At 41.2% G+C, this 17,920-nt stretch overlaps 3 protein-coding genes across 3 annotated transcripts in view; 2 read left to right on the forward strand and 1 right to left on the reverse strand.

Annotated features, from left to right (window-relative positions):
• rsrc1 (arginine/serine-rich coiled-coil 1) overlaps nucleotides 1–4,989 on the forward strand; it is a 111,871-nt gene extending 106,882 nt beyond the window's left edge. The window contains exons 8-10 of the mRNA XM_070906469.1: nucleotides 221–327; nucleotides 2,658–2,765; nucleotides 4,615–4,989. Coding sequence (XP_070762570.1) covers nucleotides 221–327; nucleotides 2,658–2,765; nucleotides 4,615–4,707 — 308 coding nt within the window. The 3' untranslated portion in view covers nucleotides 4,708–4,989. The remainder of the gene's footprint in view (nucleotides 1–220; nucleotides 328–2,657; nucleotides 2,766–4,614) is intronic.
• A 1,152-nt stretch (nucleotides 4,990–6,141) lies between these two features.
• mlf1 (myeloid leukemia factor 1) lies at nucleotides 6,142–14,856 on the forward strand. Its single transcript, XM_070906257.1, has 8 exons — nucleotides 6,142–6,230; nucleotides 7,457–7,610; nucleotides 11,044–11,088; nucleotides 12,784–12,867; nucleotides 12,983–13,111; nucleotides 13,590–13,749; nucleotides 14,218–14,356; nucleotides 14,560–14,856. Exons 1-8 carry the CDS (start codon nucleotides 6,184–6,186, stop codon nucleotides 14,618–14,620), a joined length of 819 nt encoding a protein of 272 aa, XP_070762358.1. The 5' UTR covers nucleotides 6,142–6,183; the 3' UTR covers nucleotides 14,621–14,856.
• Nucleotides 14,857–16,203: 1,347 nt separating this feature from the next.
• Nucleotides 16,204–17,831, reverse strand: med29 (mediator complex subunit 29). Its single transcript, XM_070906324.1, has 4 exons — nucleotides 17,670–17,831; nucleotides 17,476–17,534; nucleotides 17,287–17,371; nucleotides 16,204–16,730 (listed from the first exon to the last, which is right to left on the reverse strand). The coding sequence occupies exons 1-4, from the start codon at nucleotides 17,829–17,831 to the stop codon at nucleotides 16,503–16,505; spliced, it is 534 nt and encodes a 177-aa protein (XP_070762425.1). The 3' UTR covers nucleotides 16,204–16,502.
• Nucleotides 17,832–17,920: the final 89 nt, after the last annotated feature.

Raw genomic sequence — 17,920 nt, forward strand, 5'->3', positions numbered from 1 at the left:
ATGACAAGGGTTGGCTGGCCCTCTGTGTCTGTGTCTGTGTCTGTGTCTGTGTGTGCGTGCGTGCGTGCGTGTGTGTGTGTGTGTGTGCGTGTGTGTGTGTGTGTGTGTGTGTGTGTGTGTGTGTGTGTGTGTGTGTGTGTGTGTGTGTGTGTGTGTGTGTTTCTGGACATGTGTGCCTGCTTTTGTTCATAGCCTCTCTTCTGTGTAACATGTGTTTCAGAGGGAACTTCTCTGGAGGAGCAAGTGCGAAGGATAAAGGACATTGAGGCCATCGAGAGTGATTCCTTTGTTCCTCAGGCTTTCAAATCATCCAGGGATGATATAAAGGTGCGTTCTGTCTCTCTTTCTCTCCCTGTCCCTCACTCTCGCTATCTTTTCACTCTGTCTCTTATTGAATTTACCTCTCTCCAATGCTGTGCCGTCTGTCCAGAGACAGCCCAGACCAAATCAAACATTCATTCAGCGCAGTTTGTTCCGACCTGAGACAGTTTCATCAGACACTCCACTGTTCGCCGCCTCCAAAGCAGCAGCACCCACACAAAAGCCACAGCAGGCAACAGCCATCCTGTCTTCCTCCCTCTGTCTCTCTCTCCCCCCCTGTGGTTGTACAGATGCAGACAAAACACAGAAGTCATTATTGAAATGTCTCTGAAGGAGCAGGAATTAGATTTGTTGGGGCTCATGGCTGTTTTGAAAAGATAGGCGACAACATGTGACAGCAGACCCGCACAGACGTTTGGGACACATCCTGGGGAGTCTGACAAAGGTCAAGACCCATGTGGCTGCGGCTTGGACTGGACTACGCCAATCTGTCCTGGCCTGGGCAGACTGCACAGATGACACGTGCACAGTAGACTCTGTCTTCCTGCCTCAGAGTGTAATGCCGCCCTTCACATATTGAACTTGAGACTTCAACTATCCAGCTGGGAATCAACTTTCATTGTTCACACCTAAATCTCCTATATGGGGAAAAAGTACATGTCAGGTCTGTTCTCACATGTGTATAAAGTTGGAATCAATCACCAAACATAATGTAGAAAAATAATTTTCTTTTGCAAAGAAAAACAAATTTGAAATACAAAAAAGGAGTTCTGCAATATTTTAATCAGTTGCTTTTGGAGAACAGAAGTGTTTTAATGAAATACAAACTCAAGTTTTTAAACCCACTCTCAGTCAGAGTAATCTCTTGGGTATCGTCCTCATCATTAGTCAAATATCACTTAAGATATCCAGACGATTCATTCTTAGTTGGGAAGGTTTCACAGTCTTTCAGAGTCTTTTAGCTATATCACATCATTGGCTGCAATGAAGAGAATAATGGATAAATATAATTTACATTTAAACATTGTTTGACTACCCCAGAACAGATCTTATTATTTGTTATTTAATGAAACTGACAATTAAACCAATTTATACTAAATATTGCCAAAGGTTTTTTTTCTATTTCAAGCAAGCTGCATTCATTAGAAATGTATGTTCAGCATATTAATAGCAAGAATTGTGATGACCAGTTATACTATCTGATATTTGGCACATCACCACACACACCACAAACAGCCAGCGTGTTTTATATCTCGCTCACTTTTTGTATCCTGCCAAATGAATTTTAAATAGATCGTTCCAACTGGGTAAACTTTTGCTCTGGGGCTGGTTTTAGGAGTGTTTGAAACATGAATGGACTTGGCAAAGTATTCATTTTGATATTTCTTCTTTATCAAGTACAACTAGGAGAACAGGCCATCCTTCCAAATATGGGGCTTATTATAGTTTTAAGTGATACCTCAAGGGAATACTTTCTAAATATCACATGTCCTTCTATGAGCTTGGACTCATGGGACAGGTCAAGTCCTTTTCAGTTGAAAGAAAGGGGAAAATACATTTCCTTTGACTTCAACTGTAACAAAATGTGTCTAATGTTGCGGCACACTAAGGTGTCGTAAATCAGATGTGTTTGAATGTTTACATGAGCCTGCTCACGCTGCAGTTGCTGGTTTAGCACAATTAGACTCACTTACAGAAAATACAAGGGGAGAAACACACACACGCATACACAGATGGAGTGAGACATGAAAATTCAATTCAGGATACAAGCTGATTACTATCAATGCACTGCTTTCTAGAAGCTTGTTGCATGAGCCAGACATTCACTGCCACCTGCTGGACAAATGTCATATTGCATTTCACAATTATTTTCAGGGACCCAATTCTGTACCACATACTAAATGTATATACTATGTATTATATAATCTTAAATAATCTTCATAGTATATTATATATCAGTGTTGGTGTACAGAAATCTGCAAATGTTTTATACCAACAGGCAATGATGCACTACATGTGCTAAAGGACATCAATTAATTTGCAATTTGGGAAAGCAAAACATTTTCCAAATCTGAAATTCTTTTTTTTCTTTTGTTCTTCAAGATCTTTCTCGAGCTATTTGCAATTTATTTACATGTTTTTAATTTTTATTTTTTTTCAATGGTTTCCTTTCATAATTGTGTCTACCGTTTATATGCTTATATTTAATCATGTTTCTTTATCAGTGTGTGTGTGTGTGTTTTGGTTCTCCAAAGCCTATTTAAATGTTTGAATGTGGTCATTTTAGTTTGAGTGTGACACATTTTTGCATGTTTTGTGTATTTCCGTGAGCACAGACTGAGCCGGCTGAGGTGAAGCTGGAGTCAGACAGGGCAGATTCTCAGGATGTCACTCTTCCCATCTCCATAGTCTATAATGACAGTGACCCGCTCGCTCATCCCAGTGTAAGTTCACACAAAGCAAACCCCTTTCGCTGTTAGGTTTAGAGTTTTTCTGTTTGCTTCAATATCACACCAAGCTGTTATAACGCAGACTTTTTAACACCCTCTGAGCCAATGAGCAACTTCCACTCCTCTGGCGCAGCTAAAGTTGGTCTCGCTTCTTGTCATTTTATCTTTTGGTGCCGTCTTGTTTTTATGAGTATGGTGCTTAATGATTGGACAAACTTTGTAAACTTTTTTCATTTAAAGATACCACTGCCACTAACACCACCACCACTATTTACACCATTCCTGCTTATTCTGATGCTGTGCTTCGTATAGTATGGGACACTGCGGTATAGTAGATTATAGCCTCCTAACATCACCTCCTCCCCTGCCTGCAGGCCAATGATGAAAAACGAGAAGGAAACTTTAAACTCCAATAACGCTCCCTGGGGCTTCCCAGTCATCTATCTCCACTGGGGAAACTAAGTTATGCCCTGACGTATGCAGATAACCCCCTCAAATACACACACACCACCCTGTAGCTAAAATACACACATACACACCCTCAGACAGGCTGATGTATGGTAGCAATATGCCCCAGGCGGGCCCCGGCCTCGGCTCCAGCTCCAGCTCCACTTCCAATTAGAACAGATGAGTCCCATTAGCCCGGCCCAGATACTGTCATCCCACACACACAGCCTCATTAGCACCATGACACCAGCGCGGGGTCGACAGACAAGAACTCACTGGTGTTGAATCTAACACACAGATAACATGCGGTTCAGCTGTAAGCAGCGTGGGTTAGGAATGAAGGATTGACGTGGCCTGGTTCGCTCTACAATCTGCATAATAATACACACATATCATCACATAGATGTACAGTATGTACACATAGTCGGCATGTCAACACAAACACACACACAGTGAATACAGAAATGATCTTCCAATTTTCCCCTATGCCTCAGTGCCCTGCTTCTCAGTCTCGTAGTCATTATGTTACTTCCTAATAAACAGATGCCTTCATTCATCAGACACTTGCAGCAGCAGTTTTATAGCCCTCTTACAATCAATATCATTACAGCTGGTGATGTACTGCGGTGAATACAAGTCACATGTGGGCCTTTTCCTGTCACCAGGCTAACACATCGCTAGGCCCACAGAACTACATGAGTCGTATGTTGAGTGCCGTTCGTTTGGGAAAAACTAATGTCAAAATATTGTGAATATTGTGTGTATGTACCTGTGTTTCTGGGTACCTTTATTTAGACAGGCAGTGGACTTGGAAAGATTACAAACCATGTTAAATACTGTCTGTCAGCTAGTTAAAATATGCGAAGATGAGTCGTAAAAATAAATTGGTAACTTTTTTGGTAATTTTGCCAGCAATAATGCCAAACATTTTATGGTTTCAGGTTCTCAAATGTGAGAATTGACTGCTTTTCCTTGTCTTACATTACCATAAATTCAATATTTTGGACTGATAGTCAAAACAAGACATTTGATTAGGAAATTGTTATGGGCATGTTTCGATGTTGTAAAGCCCAAATGATTAGTTCATTCATGTCTAAGATTTCGATTTTATACCTTGACATGCCAGAAATGCAGTTTTTATTCTGTGTTTTTCAGTAGAGTCACAGTTTTCCACTCTTTCATGCCATGCCCTATCATTTGAAATAAAATAGTTATGATATTCTTGGTTTGTTCTACTGAGATGTCGATCAATCTATAGCTGTTTTTCTCTTTGCGCTAATACTAACAAAATAAAGCAAACCTGGTTCTTGAATGGTGAGCCTGATGTTGGTGGTTCCCTTTAGTCCTGTGGTCCCTGTCCTTATCTGTACCTTTGTCTCTCTACGCTCTCCTGCAGTTGTTCATGGACAAGGAGAAGGCTGAGGAGCTGTGGCTCAACAGACTGATGTCGCTGCGGCAGGAGAGGCTCATGGGAAGTCCTGTGACCTAAAGGACACCAGAAACCCAGAAGATCCTTTCTGTTCTCAGTGCAGTTCCAATTGCTTTTATTGTGTCTGTCTTGTTTTAGGACATCACAACTTTTCTTACTTCTCACCCTTCCACTAATTTCTCTTGGCTGTGATAAAACTTGTGAGAACTTGAACAAATGAACAGTTCTGATGCCTGATGTGCTTATTATTTTAGTAATGTTAATGTAATTCAATTAAACAACCTACTGTTCTTTATTTGCCTTCATTTATTTTTTAATGAAGGAAGAAGCTGTTTTATCATGTACGTGTTGGATTTGATACATTTTGTCTTTTGTAATCAACTCGGTAAATAAAGTTAGCTGTGTTTTTTTTTGGAGTGAAAACTCTCTTGTGCTTTTGTGGGTGAATGATAGAGACATGTAAGTGGGATTGCAATGATAGAAACAGCATCTCCCTCTTCACCTAAAACTTGTGACACTTGTAAGATAGCAGCAGTATCTTCAGATAGATATAGATAAGTGAGTCACCCTGCCATACAGTAGCTTACTAAAAGTAGCCTGACTCAGCCTGAGGTAGTCTTATTTCTTTGGTCTGCATCAGGATTGACATATGACTGGAGTAAACGTCTTCTCTCCTGTCCTAAACTTTGCCTTCCTCTTAAATATATAGACTCATGTTCAGTGATTTTTGTTTATGTTTATTCAATGTTGTGTCCTTGTTTGAGCAGGAATTTAAGGCAGTGTAGAGTCCACTCTAAGGCCTATTTGTGGAACAACCAGATGGTAAATCTATACTCAGTCTGGGACACTGTGTCACTCCCGTACCCTCCAAATAGTGAGTGTTGTAATGAAATAATAAATGAGAATGTACAAAATGATTTGCTAGGGCAAGCACACAAATAAAGCTTTGCTGTGTTAGTGAAATGTGTGTATACCCCCCTCACATGTGTCCAGTGACTGCCCCTAATGTCTTCACACCCTACAATTACCAAACCAACAATCACCTTAGAAACTAAACAGTCTAAGAAGTTAATTTAGTCTTAGAGAGTTGCCTGATGTGATTTCTGCTTCACCTCAACAGCCGTTGATATTTCTGCAGTTTGGACTTAGTTTAACTAGCTGCATCACCCTGTGAGGGTAAGTTAGATAAGCACACAGCTAATTGCGTGGTGACATGCACAAGCGACACGCTAAAATTTGAGTTATACAAGACATTTCTAGAGTGCCGTTGCCATGGCAGCCACCCACAACATACAGCCAGCGGATAGAACCTGTTCGAAGCTCGAATAACCAGCCAATCCCAGGGCCGGATTCGTATCACGTGGCCGGTGTCATTGTGAGTTTGCTTCTAAATCATATTGCGTGCCTCCCCCTCCATAGTAACATTACCGAGGCTGAGCGGTGGAGCCGGGACACCTGTGGCGGAACGGATTATTTATCATCAAAATCAAAATCTTTTGTCTCAGTTTTCTGTCCACAGCTTGAAAATCCGTGGAAATGTTCAACAGTAATCTCAGGGAGTTTGATGAGGATCCGTTTTTGTCGTGAGTTGTTAAACTGTTATAATGTATTAGAATGTTTTGGCTTGTAGGTTGTTTACATAATGCATCAATTGAAATAAACTCAGGCGCAGTTTTATCACGGGGGAAAAACAGTTGAAGGTGTAGTTATATCCCAGTCAAGATAGACTTTCGGACTGTGATCCCCAGACAAACACACAAACTCCAAGGCTATCAAGCTAATAATGTGAACGTTAAAACTGAGGTTATTATATTTTAGCTAGGCTAACATTAAATAAACGAGTGAGAAGAGGTGCAGAAGAGGTCAAATTTAGCTCCACTTATACTTCAAGTTTAGTCATTAAAGGAGACATTGATATATTAGGCCTGACTTAGGTTGATTAACTTGGTTGTGTTCATCACTCACAGCTTGTTTGGTTCACGTTGGCTCACTAGATTTGTAATTTATATAATAATAAAATGTGGCTAACTAAGGTGAACAGCTTGTTAACTGTTTACTTTGGGCTCTGTCATGTTACCGCCTCCCTGCATTGAGCACATTTGAACTTAGTTATTATATTTATTTATTATATTTAAATGTGTAAATCACATTTCAGTTACAATTTAGTGAAACTCTTAACGTTACCTACCAACAGCTGGATGGAGCACAGACACTGATTTTTACGCAACTGTGTTTTCAAAAGTAAGCTTAAAAGGTAAATAAAAATGTGAGGGCAGACTGGGTGTTACTTCATAATGTATTCATATAATGTAATGTTATGTCCATGTAAATGTTTCCATTTAGGAGGGACATTAAAAGTAAAGCAAAGCTTTGAGTAACAGATTTGTCTGTATAAGTTGGAGAAAGTAATCAGTAATTGATCATTTTTGAATAACTATCTGCACTGACTCTGTGTGCTACAGTCACTTTGACTTATTGCATGAGTGAACACCTGCTGAGTTAGTGTGGCCACACTTGACCCGACTTCTGAGGAGAGTGTAAGGGTGGCTGAAATTATTTTAGGGGTGCTTCTTATTTCAATGTGTTGTGTTCATTGCATAACTCATCAGCAGTGGGCTCCAAGCTGGCATAGTTGAGTAATACATATAGGAGTACAGTATGTGGTGTAGAGACCTTTTTCACTTGTTTTTCCTCTCTGGGAACCTTTATCATGATTTGCAGCCCTCAGCATCGTCTTGCAGAGTTGTGTAGAATTCCTCAGTGAACGTTGAGTTTCGCTTTGTCTTTACTTCCTCTTCCTCTGCCATAGGGATCCATTCCGGGCTCACAGGGAACATATGCGGCAGATGATGCGTAGCTTCTCTGAGCCATTCGGCGGGCCCAGTATAATGGATGGCAGAAACCGTGGTCGCGACATGGCAGAACATCCTAGCTCATCCCCGGCGCTGAGGGGCGAACACAGGGTGAGAACATGCATTTCAAGACGCACTCCTTTTACAATTTTGAGTGGTTTGACTTGTGGCCACAAGTAATAGGAAATAAAGCTCTACCTCGTGTGTTACAGAAACCATATGTGTGTACAGACACGTGACTGACTAGCCTACATACATATCATTTGGGTCTATGTGGGACGAAGGATGAAGCCCCTGCTTCAGTAGTTTGCTCCTACAGTTAGGCCTTATGACTCTCTGTTCACTGTTCATGGGCTTATAACCTCAGAAGATTAGCTTTTGAAGGGAGTGCTAATTTTACTAAGGGTATAGTGGAAGCTGGCCACTGGCAGCGTAACTGGAGCACCACTCACTGAGGTATGGGGCCATGTGAGTCTCTGGTTTAGTAGAAGGGCAACCCCGTTGGCCTCTCTGGACAGTTATATCTAGCCCTGAGGAGCCCTATTTATAGTGCATTGTTCCACTGACACACTGCTTTCTTGCGAATACACACACAGACTTCTTTAACACTCGAACCAATAGGACCCCAGAGAATTCTGCTTTGCTCTGCCGAGGTGAGCTGCTGCTGAAAATGAGCATGATGATATTTTGATCTCATTCTAGTTGGCCTAGTTGTCATGTTAACTTAAAATATAAGTCTTCCCCATAAATCTTTTTCACACATTTTCACTACGTGGTCAAGGTTATGGTGGTTAGAGAGTACTCATGGACCAATTGTTTGCTCGGGAACATTTTGGTAATGAAAAAGCAGGAAGACAGGCAGGGGGATAGTTTTGGTCTGCCATGTTTTTCCCCAGTTAACCTTTCCAAATCAAATCAGCCCCTGTACTGCTTATATATCCCTGCTAAGTCAAACTTAGTCCCTGTCACCTGCTTTAATCCCACTACCTCATGAGAGCCTGTATATTTATCCTTGATAATGACTTTCATCAGAAGCCTAGCCTCAATAGCCAGCAACCTGCTTTCTCTTTATTAGCATCATGCCATTAACTAGCTAATGCCAGCTGAGGAGGGGCTCTGAGTGCCTGACTAATGACCTCAGTGACTGCGGGTGAAATGGAGCTACACTGCAAGATGTCCATCCACACAAATCATTGAATCTAATATTAGTAATATACTGTTTTTGTATATGTTTCATATGTTGTTTGGCTTGTCCATCAGTTGTTGAAAAGATATTTGCTTATGAACATACAGTGTCTTAGTCCATTGGCAGAGTTATTTTTTTCTTTTTTGAGGAACAACAGGACATTATGAGGAGTTCATAAAACATTCAATCCTGTGTCAGGTGGAGAGTTTTTGCAGCACAAAAACAAGGTAGGGCTCTGCTGAGCTGGATCACGAGTTATAAGAGAAGCTGATGTGAGATCTTTGCAGTTTGGCAGGAAAAAAGATTTCTATATATCCTCCCGATCTCTTGACTGCTAATTGCCAAGAACAATAAACCTACTGTATGGTGAGATACATGGAATTACAGTTAACTGAATTACCATACATTTTTATCACAGTATCACAACTCTGCTCTCCCACTCCCACACATACTGATTTATCTGAAGACATGGAGCAATGTTATGGTGCCCAGCAGTGGTCAGAGGGCTGAAGCTCTGGTGCTGTGTTGTTGGCTTTGTAAAGGCATGTGTGCGGATGTCATGGACACTCTGTTTTCTCATTGTTGCTCTTTTGGTCCATCTGTTTGGCAGAATGTGCCTTGGCAGTGCTGGTGCATTAGCGGCTAGATGACAGACAGCTCACTCTCATACTGCTCTCCAATATCACAGGCACAATTGTCCACACAAAGATACATACATAAACACACACGCGGTATTAAAACATGCTCACAAGCACAATTACACACAGTCACAGCATGCAAAATAACCCACATACGCTGGCATGCCAATACACACACACACATTGGCCACATAATGCTAGAAGGCTTGCACTTCTTGTATTAGCTTACTAAGCATTAGATTGCCAGTGGGAAAATAAGCCCCATCTTACCTTCCAAGGCTGCTATGAGTTCTCACATTTCCCAGGCTCTTGCCAATATCCACTACCTGGTTTATATCACCCTTCAAAGCGCTCATTCATCTGAGCACTTGTTTGTAAAAAGTACTGTTGAATGACAATCAAGCATCATTATAAGTTAGATATTCCTTCTTTGATTCTGTGGTTTGTAATGAGCAAGGCTGGTGGTGCTAGGGCTGGGAAAAGGCACTAACTACTAGCATAGGCAGAGCTCATGTCGTCTTTGTTATAGATTTATACCCTTTAAGTTAGATTTTCCTCCTGCTCCGACACTCAAATAAAGTGAGAAGAAACATTTGGCAAATTCACCTATAGCAGCTTTAAAAACATCACAGTCCCCACAATCAGATTCAGTGCCTCCTTGTCTTCTCTGTGGTGTTCTAGTTCTAAGAGCACACATTTCACAAAGTGTCTCTAACTCCCCGGTGATACACCACTTCCTTGGAGCTAGACACAACCTCACTTTTCCTTTTAAGTATGAATCACATCTACATTGCACGTCCCCTATGATGTAACTCAAAGCTCCCCCAGGAGCAGGAGCAGCCTGCCTCAGAGGGCACAGTGGCAGGTTCAATATCAGATTGAGAGAGAGATAGAAAAGAGAATGTCAATCTGCAGTTGTCCAGACAGCCTAAAATAATGTGTTAAAGACCACTGGGTCTACGTTCCTTATTTTACACCCTCAATCTCTCCTCTGCTCAACCGCGGTCTAAATATAATGCTGCAGATATGTAACCGGCATTTATTAGTTCATACATGCCACTCTGGGATAAAATTGGCGGTGAGGCTTCAGAGATACTGGTCAGGAGCGTTTTACATCAGCTTGACATTTGAAAAGAGCTGAGAGAGCAGCCTTGGACTCTTTCACCCCTGGTAGATCCCTGTCCTGACTGGTCCATCCTGCCCACTGCAGCCTTCCCAGAATGAAGCTCAGTTTCAGTGTTAAAGCCTCGCTAATCTCTGGCAATGCGACCCAATTACACGTGGAACACAAGTCATTCAACACCCCACTGATTACGCACAATACCCCTGTGCATCACACCCCAGAAAATACACACACACACACATAGCGATGGATGTTGAGATGCTTATCCAGGGCCGCAGGGTCATAAACACCTGCGGTTTTGGCCCAGAGAACACAGGGTCTGACTGAAGGCTGCAGGCGGGCCCCTCCTTGGTGCTCACACTCCCAGAAGGTTCACGGCCTTGAAGGGTTGTGCTGACGGCCGTGTGGAGAGCTCTGTGTAGCTGTGTCAAGGGCTTAGTGACCGATGTAAGACAACCTAACAGCTTACTGGCAACAACCTCAACAAACGTGCAAAAAGTCTACATGATGTGTGTGTGTGTGTGTGTGTGTGTGTAATATGCTATACAAATAAAATACAATGCTATGTTGCTAAACTGATATTACTTGAATCCTCAGGATATGAGCCGGTCATTGTTGCCCTTTGGCAGTATTGACAGCACGGTCAGTAGAGTCCTCTGCTGCATGGCCAAGTGCATGCTCCCACTCTATAACTGGTCACAGTGTTTCCACTACATACACTCCAAATCTACACCCGTCACTCCAATCCATATACACAAGATTGCGTCATTTCCCATCATCATATTGCCAGCAATCATTTTAACTTAGTTACAGCACAGTTTAATCGACCTGCACTCTTTGAGGCCACTAGCACTTCACCCTCAGGATGTGCTCTAGTATAGCAGTAACTACAGTGTATAGAAAAGTTCTAACTATGAGGGAAAAGATACTATTTGCAAAACATTAAACAGTGCAGTATGTGCTAAAGGTTCAATTCTCCACAGGCACTAAGGGTGAAGTAGTAAGTGACATCACTTATATTTACCGGGAAATTTATTGATTACATAGTCATTAATTCAGGAATAGAGAACACCCACACACAACATCCAACATTAAGTCAACTATTTACCTAAAGCAGATGTTTTCACCAGGATATGTACAGTATTTTTCAATCAGCTGCAGTGAAGATAAGGGATCCAGCTGAAACAACAACAGCGTGTGTACAGTAGCATTCAGTGGGTCTGCCTACATGGGCTAATTGGCCAATTTTACCCAATATCAGGATTTATTTTTTATTTTTTTATTTTTTTACTATACTCCAGGGGCCAAAATTGCATTACAAGCAAGATGCCTGCTCCACCTGCTGTATAATGGGGCATCAGGTTTAACTGTGAAACAAATGGATTCGATTAATATTTACAACAAGTAATTTGCAGAATTTTGGGAATATTTTGAATGCAGCCCACAACTAACCAACCTGTCGTTACACCCCCCTCAGAAAAGCACAGACACTACTGCCATACTAAATAATTATTGTGGAAACACTGTGACCAGTATGGAAGTTTTGCAAAATCTGACATGTACTGCCACATCATCACCCTTGTTCCTTTGATTGTGTTGTAATGAGGAGTGTCTGTTGTACGAGGCTGATGATGCATCTGTTCCTGCCAGATTTGGGTCCATTTTAACGACACCCTCACACATCATGCATGGTGATTGATGGCTTCTTACTGCAATGTGCATAGCTAAAAATCAGGCAACTGTGACCTACAGAATTCTTTTGAATAGGAAAATAAATGTAATCATGCACTGGGTCCTTGAACTAAGAAAAGTTTGTGAGTTACAACCCAGTTCCACGAGGTGCTTTGCATTTATATAATAATGACAGTGATAAAAATGTGTTTTTTAATTTAGATAATACAGTTTATGTCCGTCAACAAATACTACCGTCTTATCTGTTAAATGCACTGCTGTAAATCCCAACATCAAACATGCAGTCAAGTTGATGCACACAATTAGAGCAAGTTGGCCACCTTTAAATTCTGTGTACAGTAAAAACCCTAAATAAAGACATGAATACCATGCTTATTTGCACGCTGGATTTGGTTTCTAGTTTTGTTATGAATGTTACTAGGTCACATATTGTAAAGTGATAAATTGTGAATGTCCTGGTTGCAGTGTCCCAGGTGGCACACATGCAAGACACATTTAGCACACTGTATTCTGTGCATGTATGTTTGTACACATGATGGAGTTGTTTTACGAGCTGGTAATGCCTAGTGACCACGTGGCACACGAGGTCCCGGCCATTCAACTCTTCTGGCCTTTGGCTGTTTTTTTTCTTTTGTGTTGGTGCAGGACATGATGAGGAACCCTTTCGGCATGTTCGACAACATGATGGCCAACATGAAAAACAGGATGGAGGAGATGCACAGAAACATTGTGAGTTTACTCATGTCATGGTTTTGAGCTCTCTTCCTTTTGTTTTGCCTCTTTTCTCCAACTGTTGTGGTACATGAGCTGCATTTGCTTAACAGCGCGTGTTTGTGTGTTCAAGGAGAACATGTCCACAGATACAAACACCCACTCATTCAGCTCCTCGTCAGTCATGACATATTCAAAGGTTGGAAATGAGCCCCCCAAGGTCTTCCAGGCAACCTCATCGACACGCCGTGCCCCTGGAGGCGTAAGTGCCCCATCAGATGTGTTACTACTTTATATCAGTACATTAGAGCACAGTTCAGTACATTGAGCTCAGAGAAGTACATCTGTCTGTAGAGGACTCACTCATTCTGTCCTTCCTGAGTGATCGTGGCGATAATGTCCCCTCTGGCCTTTCCTTGTGAGGACATTATCACAAGCAAACTTTTCTCACAGTGGCATATGATGGCTCTGTTCCATTAAGGTGTGCCAGAGATCATTCAGAGATCATTTCGGTGATCCTGCACACACAATACCAGGGCCCTAAATGGAATGCAGCCATTAATACTATTATTAGCTACACTTGTGTTTGACTGGTCAAACTGTCCAACTGTCTACTTTGTGACTGGACTTAATGTAATATACATGTTAATAAACATGTTGATTGCTAATCTCTGGAATTAATCTGCTTTTTCGTGGATCAACTGACGTGTCTGATGGGTTTAACAATGTTTTATCATCAGATCAAAGAGACCCGGCGAGCAGTTAAAGACTCTGAGAGTGGTCTGGAGAAGATGGCCATTGGTCACCACATCCAGGACAGGGGACATGTGGTTGAGAAGAAATACAACAAGAAAACAGGAGAGAAGGAGTTCAACCAGGACTTTCAGAATCTGGATGAATGTACGTTAAAGTGAGACAGGGAGTGTATAGATGTGCTCTCTCAGCTCCCTGAGTTCTGCTTCTTCATTGAGTTGCTGCAGTAGCTACGCATGGTTACTACTCAAAAATATAACTGCTTGAAGGAGCTACTTCAGAGATCACTCTGGAAGAAATCTTCTTTCTAATTTTGACACTATGTACCTTGATTCACAATATAAAAAAAAAAAACAAGATGCCATTACAATGATAGATAAACAGGAAATAGCCATAGTTTTAGGACCATCTTTGGCCATTCAACACTTTCCAGATGTCTGAATGGGGTCAGATCATACGTGTTTATGTGTTTTGATAAGTTCAGTGGATTTGTTAAGTAGACCGGCCAGTTGAACGCAACATTATTCCTCTGTAAGTGCCACTGTGCACGCATTTCTAGTCCATCAGTCCACAGACAGAATGTGGCCTAACATGATCCTGATCCTCCTCCCCCAGCTGAAGCACAGTCTTTTGACGACGAGTGGCAGCAGGAGGTGTCCAAGTTTCAGCCATCCGGCCCCATGTCCCGCCTGGAGGAACCTCGACTCCGTGGTGTTCACCGGGCAGCCCTCACCGGTTCTGAACAGGCCCACAGGTCAGTATTACATGCTCAGACCACGTGTAGTGTTGAAGACGGACCAGAATCTGCAGTTCAGGATCAAATGACAAACAAGTGGGAGACACTGATAGCAGTCACGTACAGTGCACTTTGATAAGTATATTGTTATCATGACATGACACTGCACTTAATTTAGCTCTTGAACTGTAATTATTTACTTTGTTTTGTATTTTCCACAGCGACCAATCAAAGGGCCAGGCCAAGGATAAAAGCAGCACAAAAGGCTCAACGAAGCAATAAAAACTTCTGTTTGTGTGCTTATTAAAGTTTTTACAGACAGTGCACTCTTGTGCTCTGTACCAACACACACGCACACACACACACACACTGGTTTCATTATATCATTACACATTAACAGTGAAAGAGCAAATTAATTTATATCATTTTGCATCAGATTAATAGAATTTGCTCATTTTCACGATGCAACAAGACACAAAATGTAGTGACTGATTGACTGTTTGAAATCCACTAATGCACTTGGCTAAATTGTCTTTTTGTAATTATATTGTCTAGTACCAGATGCTCTAGATATATGTATTTTATCTGCTGTAATCTTTGTAAAAAGAAAAATAATACTCTTCCCTTTTTATATGTTACTTTGCTTTCTCTTGTTTTTCATCTGACGAACTCCGTGCGAACGTCTGGATTATTCTCAATCATTTGTGTATTGTTCTTGTATATTTTTTCAAGCTTTAAAAAGTTATTCTCAGTGTACAAATGCTGAATAGGTGTTCATGAGCAACTGTATGTATGTTACTGGAGGCCTGCAGATGGTCCATGAGTGCATGAGCGTGTACTGTGGTGAACCTCTGGTTGTGTCTGTTTGGTAGTGACCCAGTGTAGTATTTTTGGATCTAAGCACTTGTCAGTAGCTCATATTGGTCTGAGATGTAACACAGCTGCTCCCCTCTCACCGTGCTTGTGTATCAGACCTCATTGATCCCTTAGCTTCAACCTACAGAGATGAGGGAATTGAGGAGCCTCTGACCAATGTATAGCTCAACAAGGATCAAAGTGTAAACTGAGTCTTCATTCAGTCCAGGAATACAGAGCACGAGCCTTTCGCTTCAACTCCCGCTCCCCAAACTAACAGGAAGAACAACAAACATCCTCCCCTTAACTCTCTGCCAATCACAGGTATGTTATCTTACACAAATCACTGTCATTGGTAGCTGAAATGACTGACAGGCTTCACAGCGTCTAAGCTTATTACATGTTCATTGACACTCTGGAAGTCTCAGTAACTGCAATAATATCTCTTAACACAGAGACACTCATAACATAATAGTTAAACATGTTACCCAGTCTGTTACAATATAAATCTTTGTAAAGAGATTGCAATATCTTTTAACAACTTCCTTCCTCCCCCAAATCGGTCTGGGTAGTACCAGGCTACTATTCTGCTGCCCCACCATATAAACACTACTAGTTAAATCAGATTCTTCTTTTACAGGTTCCTCCAACGACAAAGAGCTCAGTTATTACTCAATGTGTCCGCTTTCTTCCCTTTTACCACTTCCAGTGTTAAATCTTATAAAACTTTACTGCAGACAAATAAGATAAAATTTAACTGTGTGGTAATTTACCTTTACAGCTGAACAAATCATTTTTCAAGACTTTTTTTTGAAAATTCAGCTGTAGATTTTCCTTTATGATCGTCCCATGTATTTGTTACTACAGCACCTGCATCCACAGCTGATGGGTTTTTGCTCTCATGAATCATGCTCTGACATTATATCCTCATCAATTAAAAATGTTATTGATAGACAGGACTTCCTTTGTGCATCTTGGATAATAAGAAAACATTAGTATCAGTAGAAAGGTTTTATTATTCAATACAAATAAGCTACAAAAGACTTGTGAATAATGTTACAACTCTGCCACCACCTGCTGGTCATCTTACAGCACAACGTTTTGGCAGGAATATTTACACAGCGTTTACAAGAAACACAACTTCCTTAAAAAAAATCTTAACTAAATATACAGGATGTTGAAACAGCATCTTGACAAATGTAGCGCAAAACTGAGTTCTGAATATGGGACAGCCGCAAATATAAAAATCCATCATCTTTCTCAAAAATGTCACCAGATGCGTGAAGAGTCGGGGTGGTCAGGTCCAGGTCTACATGATTCCCTGAGGCTGTGCCTTTCCTGCAATCTTCTTGGAACACTCCAGCAAAGCATTGTGGATGTCTTTGGCACAGGAAATCTGAGACTTGATCATGCCGAGGTATTGGGCGTAAGACATGGACTCTGTTTGCACTGTGTCTGGCTTGGTGGCTGTTGGAACCAGGTTGGGTGAATGTTTGGCGCTGTCAATGCTCTGAGAGAGGCACTCATATGCCAGCCGCTGCACAGAGGAGAAAAGGTGTGAGTTTGTATGGTACACAGCCACATGGGCTACATTGTTCTTGAGGTTTGACCGATAACAATTTGTTGAAGACGAGGTAGAAAATCCTTTCAATAAACATTTAAACTACGAGACAGGAAAACAAACTGCTGCTGCTGAATATATATATTATAGCAATGCTCTATTCCAATGCATTCATTCAAAAGCTTGTCCATATTTATCAAACCCACAGAGATAAAGTTAGGAATGATGTAAATGCTCTTTGTGAGGTGGGTTGGCAGCTCCTTATAGGATGGTCGTGACTCACTCCTCCCATCTAGTAAATGTGATATATGGCTTTAAGAGGGTTGAACTTTCATATTTACCAAAACAGATAAATAAAATATTTGAACTCTAGAATATAGAAAATTTAAAAAAGTAAATAGAACTTCTTTGTATCAGCTGTGGTGGCCAATGAACCTCTGTATCCAATAATAGGACACATCAATCCAGGTTCCATAGCAATATTTTGGTTATATATATGTGTGTGTGTGTGTGTGTTGTGTTTAAGTCTTACCAAACACAGCTCCAGTTGATCACAAAGGGCATAAAACTCCTCCAGGCTTTTGTCAAAGCGCTGAACTGATGCGTCGTTGCTTTTGCTAAACCAGAAGAAACAACAGAAATCAAAAATCAGAGACCTGGTTGACAGAAACATCTTTCATCACAACCATGGTTGTAACGTTCCCCCAACAAGGCTACTTACATGCCGTTGTCAATTGACGTGTTATGGGCCAAATTCAGGGATGCAATCTTCATTACATTCTGAAAATTAAAAAATGAAGTGATACTTTAAAGTACATTGCTGCATATCATTAATTTATCTGTGAAACAACAGTATTTCGACTGTGAACTCGTTAAATCAACTTTAGATATTGAGGACAGATGCGGCACAGTTACCTGTAGACTCTCCTTCAGCTGTGGAATAAGCATCTTAAATCTGTGAACTGGATCAAAGTCTTGCTGTTGGCTCAATTGCTGCTGTTGTTGTAGTGAAGTAGGCTGTTGCAAACCAGCCTGAGACATCGGCCCACCGGGCTGCTGCTGCTGCTGAGAAGCCATCTTGACCGGCTAATGCGCACAAGCCGGAAGAAGAATAAAATATCCGGTTCGTCGTCTTTCAAAATAAAAGCTACAACGTTTTCTAAATT

The sequence above is a fragment of the Enoplosus armatus genome, chromosome 5, assembly GCF_043641665.1.
Source record: "Enoplosus armatus isolate fEnoArm2 chromosome 5, fEnoArm2.hap1, whole genome shotgun sequence".
Classification (NCBI taxonomy): domain Eukaryota; kingdom Metazoa; phylum Chordata; class Actinopteri; order Centrarchiformes; family Enoplosidae; genus Enoplosus; species Enoplosus armatus.

Coding starts and splice junctions, on each gene's coding strand:
- med29 (XM_070906324.1), bottom strand. CDS start 17,831: ATGGCTTCTCAGCAGCAGCAGCAGCCCGGTGGGCCGATGTCTCAGGCT. Junction 17,535..17,669: donor AGCTGAAGGAGAGTCTACAG/GTAACTGTGCCG, acceptor TTTAATTTTCAG/AATGTAATGAAGATTGCATC. Junction 16,731..17,286: donor ATCAACTGGAGCTGTGTTTG/GTAAGACTTAAA, acceptor TCCTCTGTGCAG/CGGCTGGCATATGAGTGCCT.
- mlf1 (XM_070906257.1), top strand. CDS start 6,184: ATGTTCAACAGTAATCTCAGGGAGTTTGATGAGGATCCGTTTTTGTC. Junction 13,112..13,589: donor CACGCCGTGCCCCTGGAGGC/GTAAGTGCCCCA, acceptor TTTTATCATCAG/ATCAAAGAGACCCGGCGAGC. Junction 14,357..14,559: donor GGTTCTGAACAGGCCCACAG/GTCAGTATTACA, acceptor TATTTTCCACAG/CGACCAATCAAAGGGCCAGG.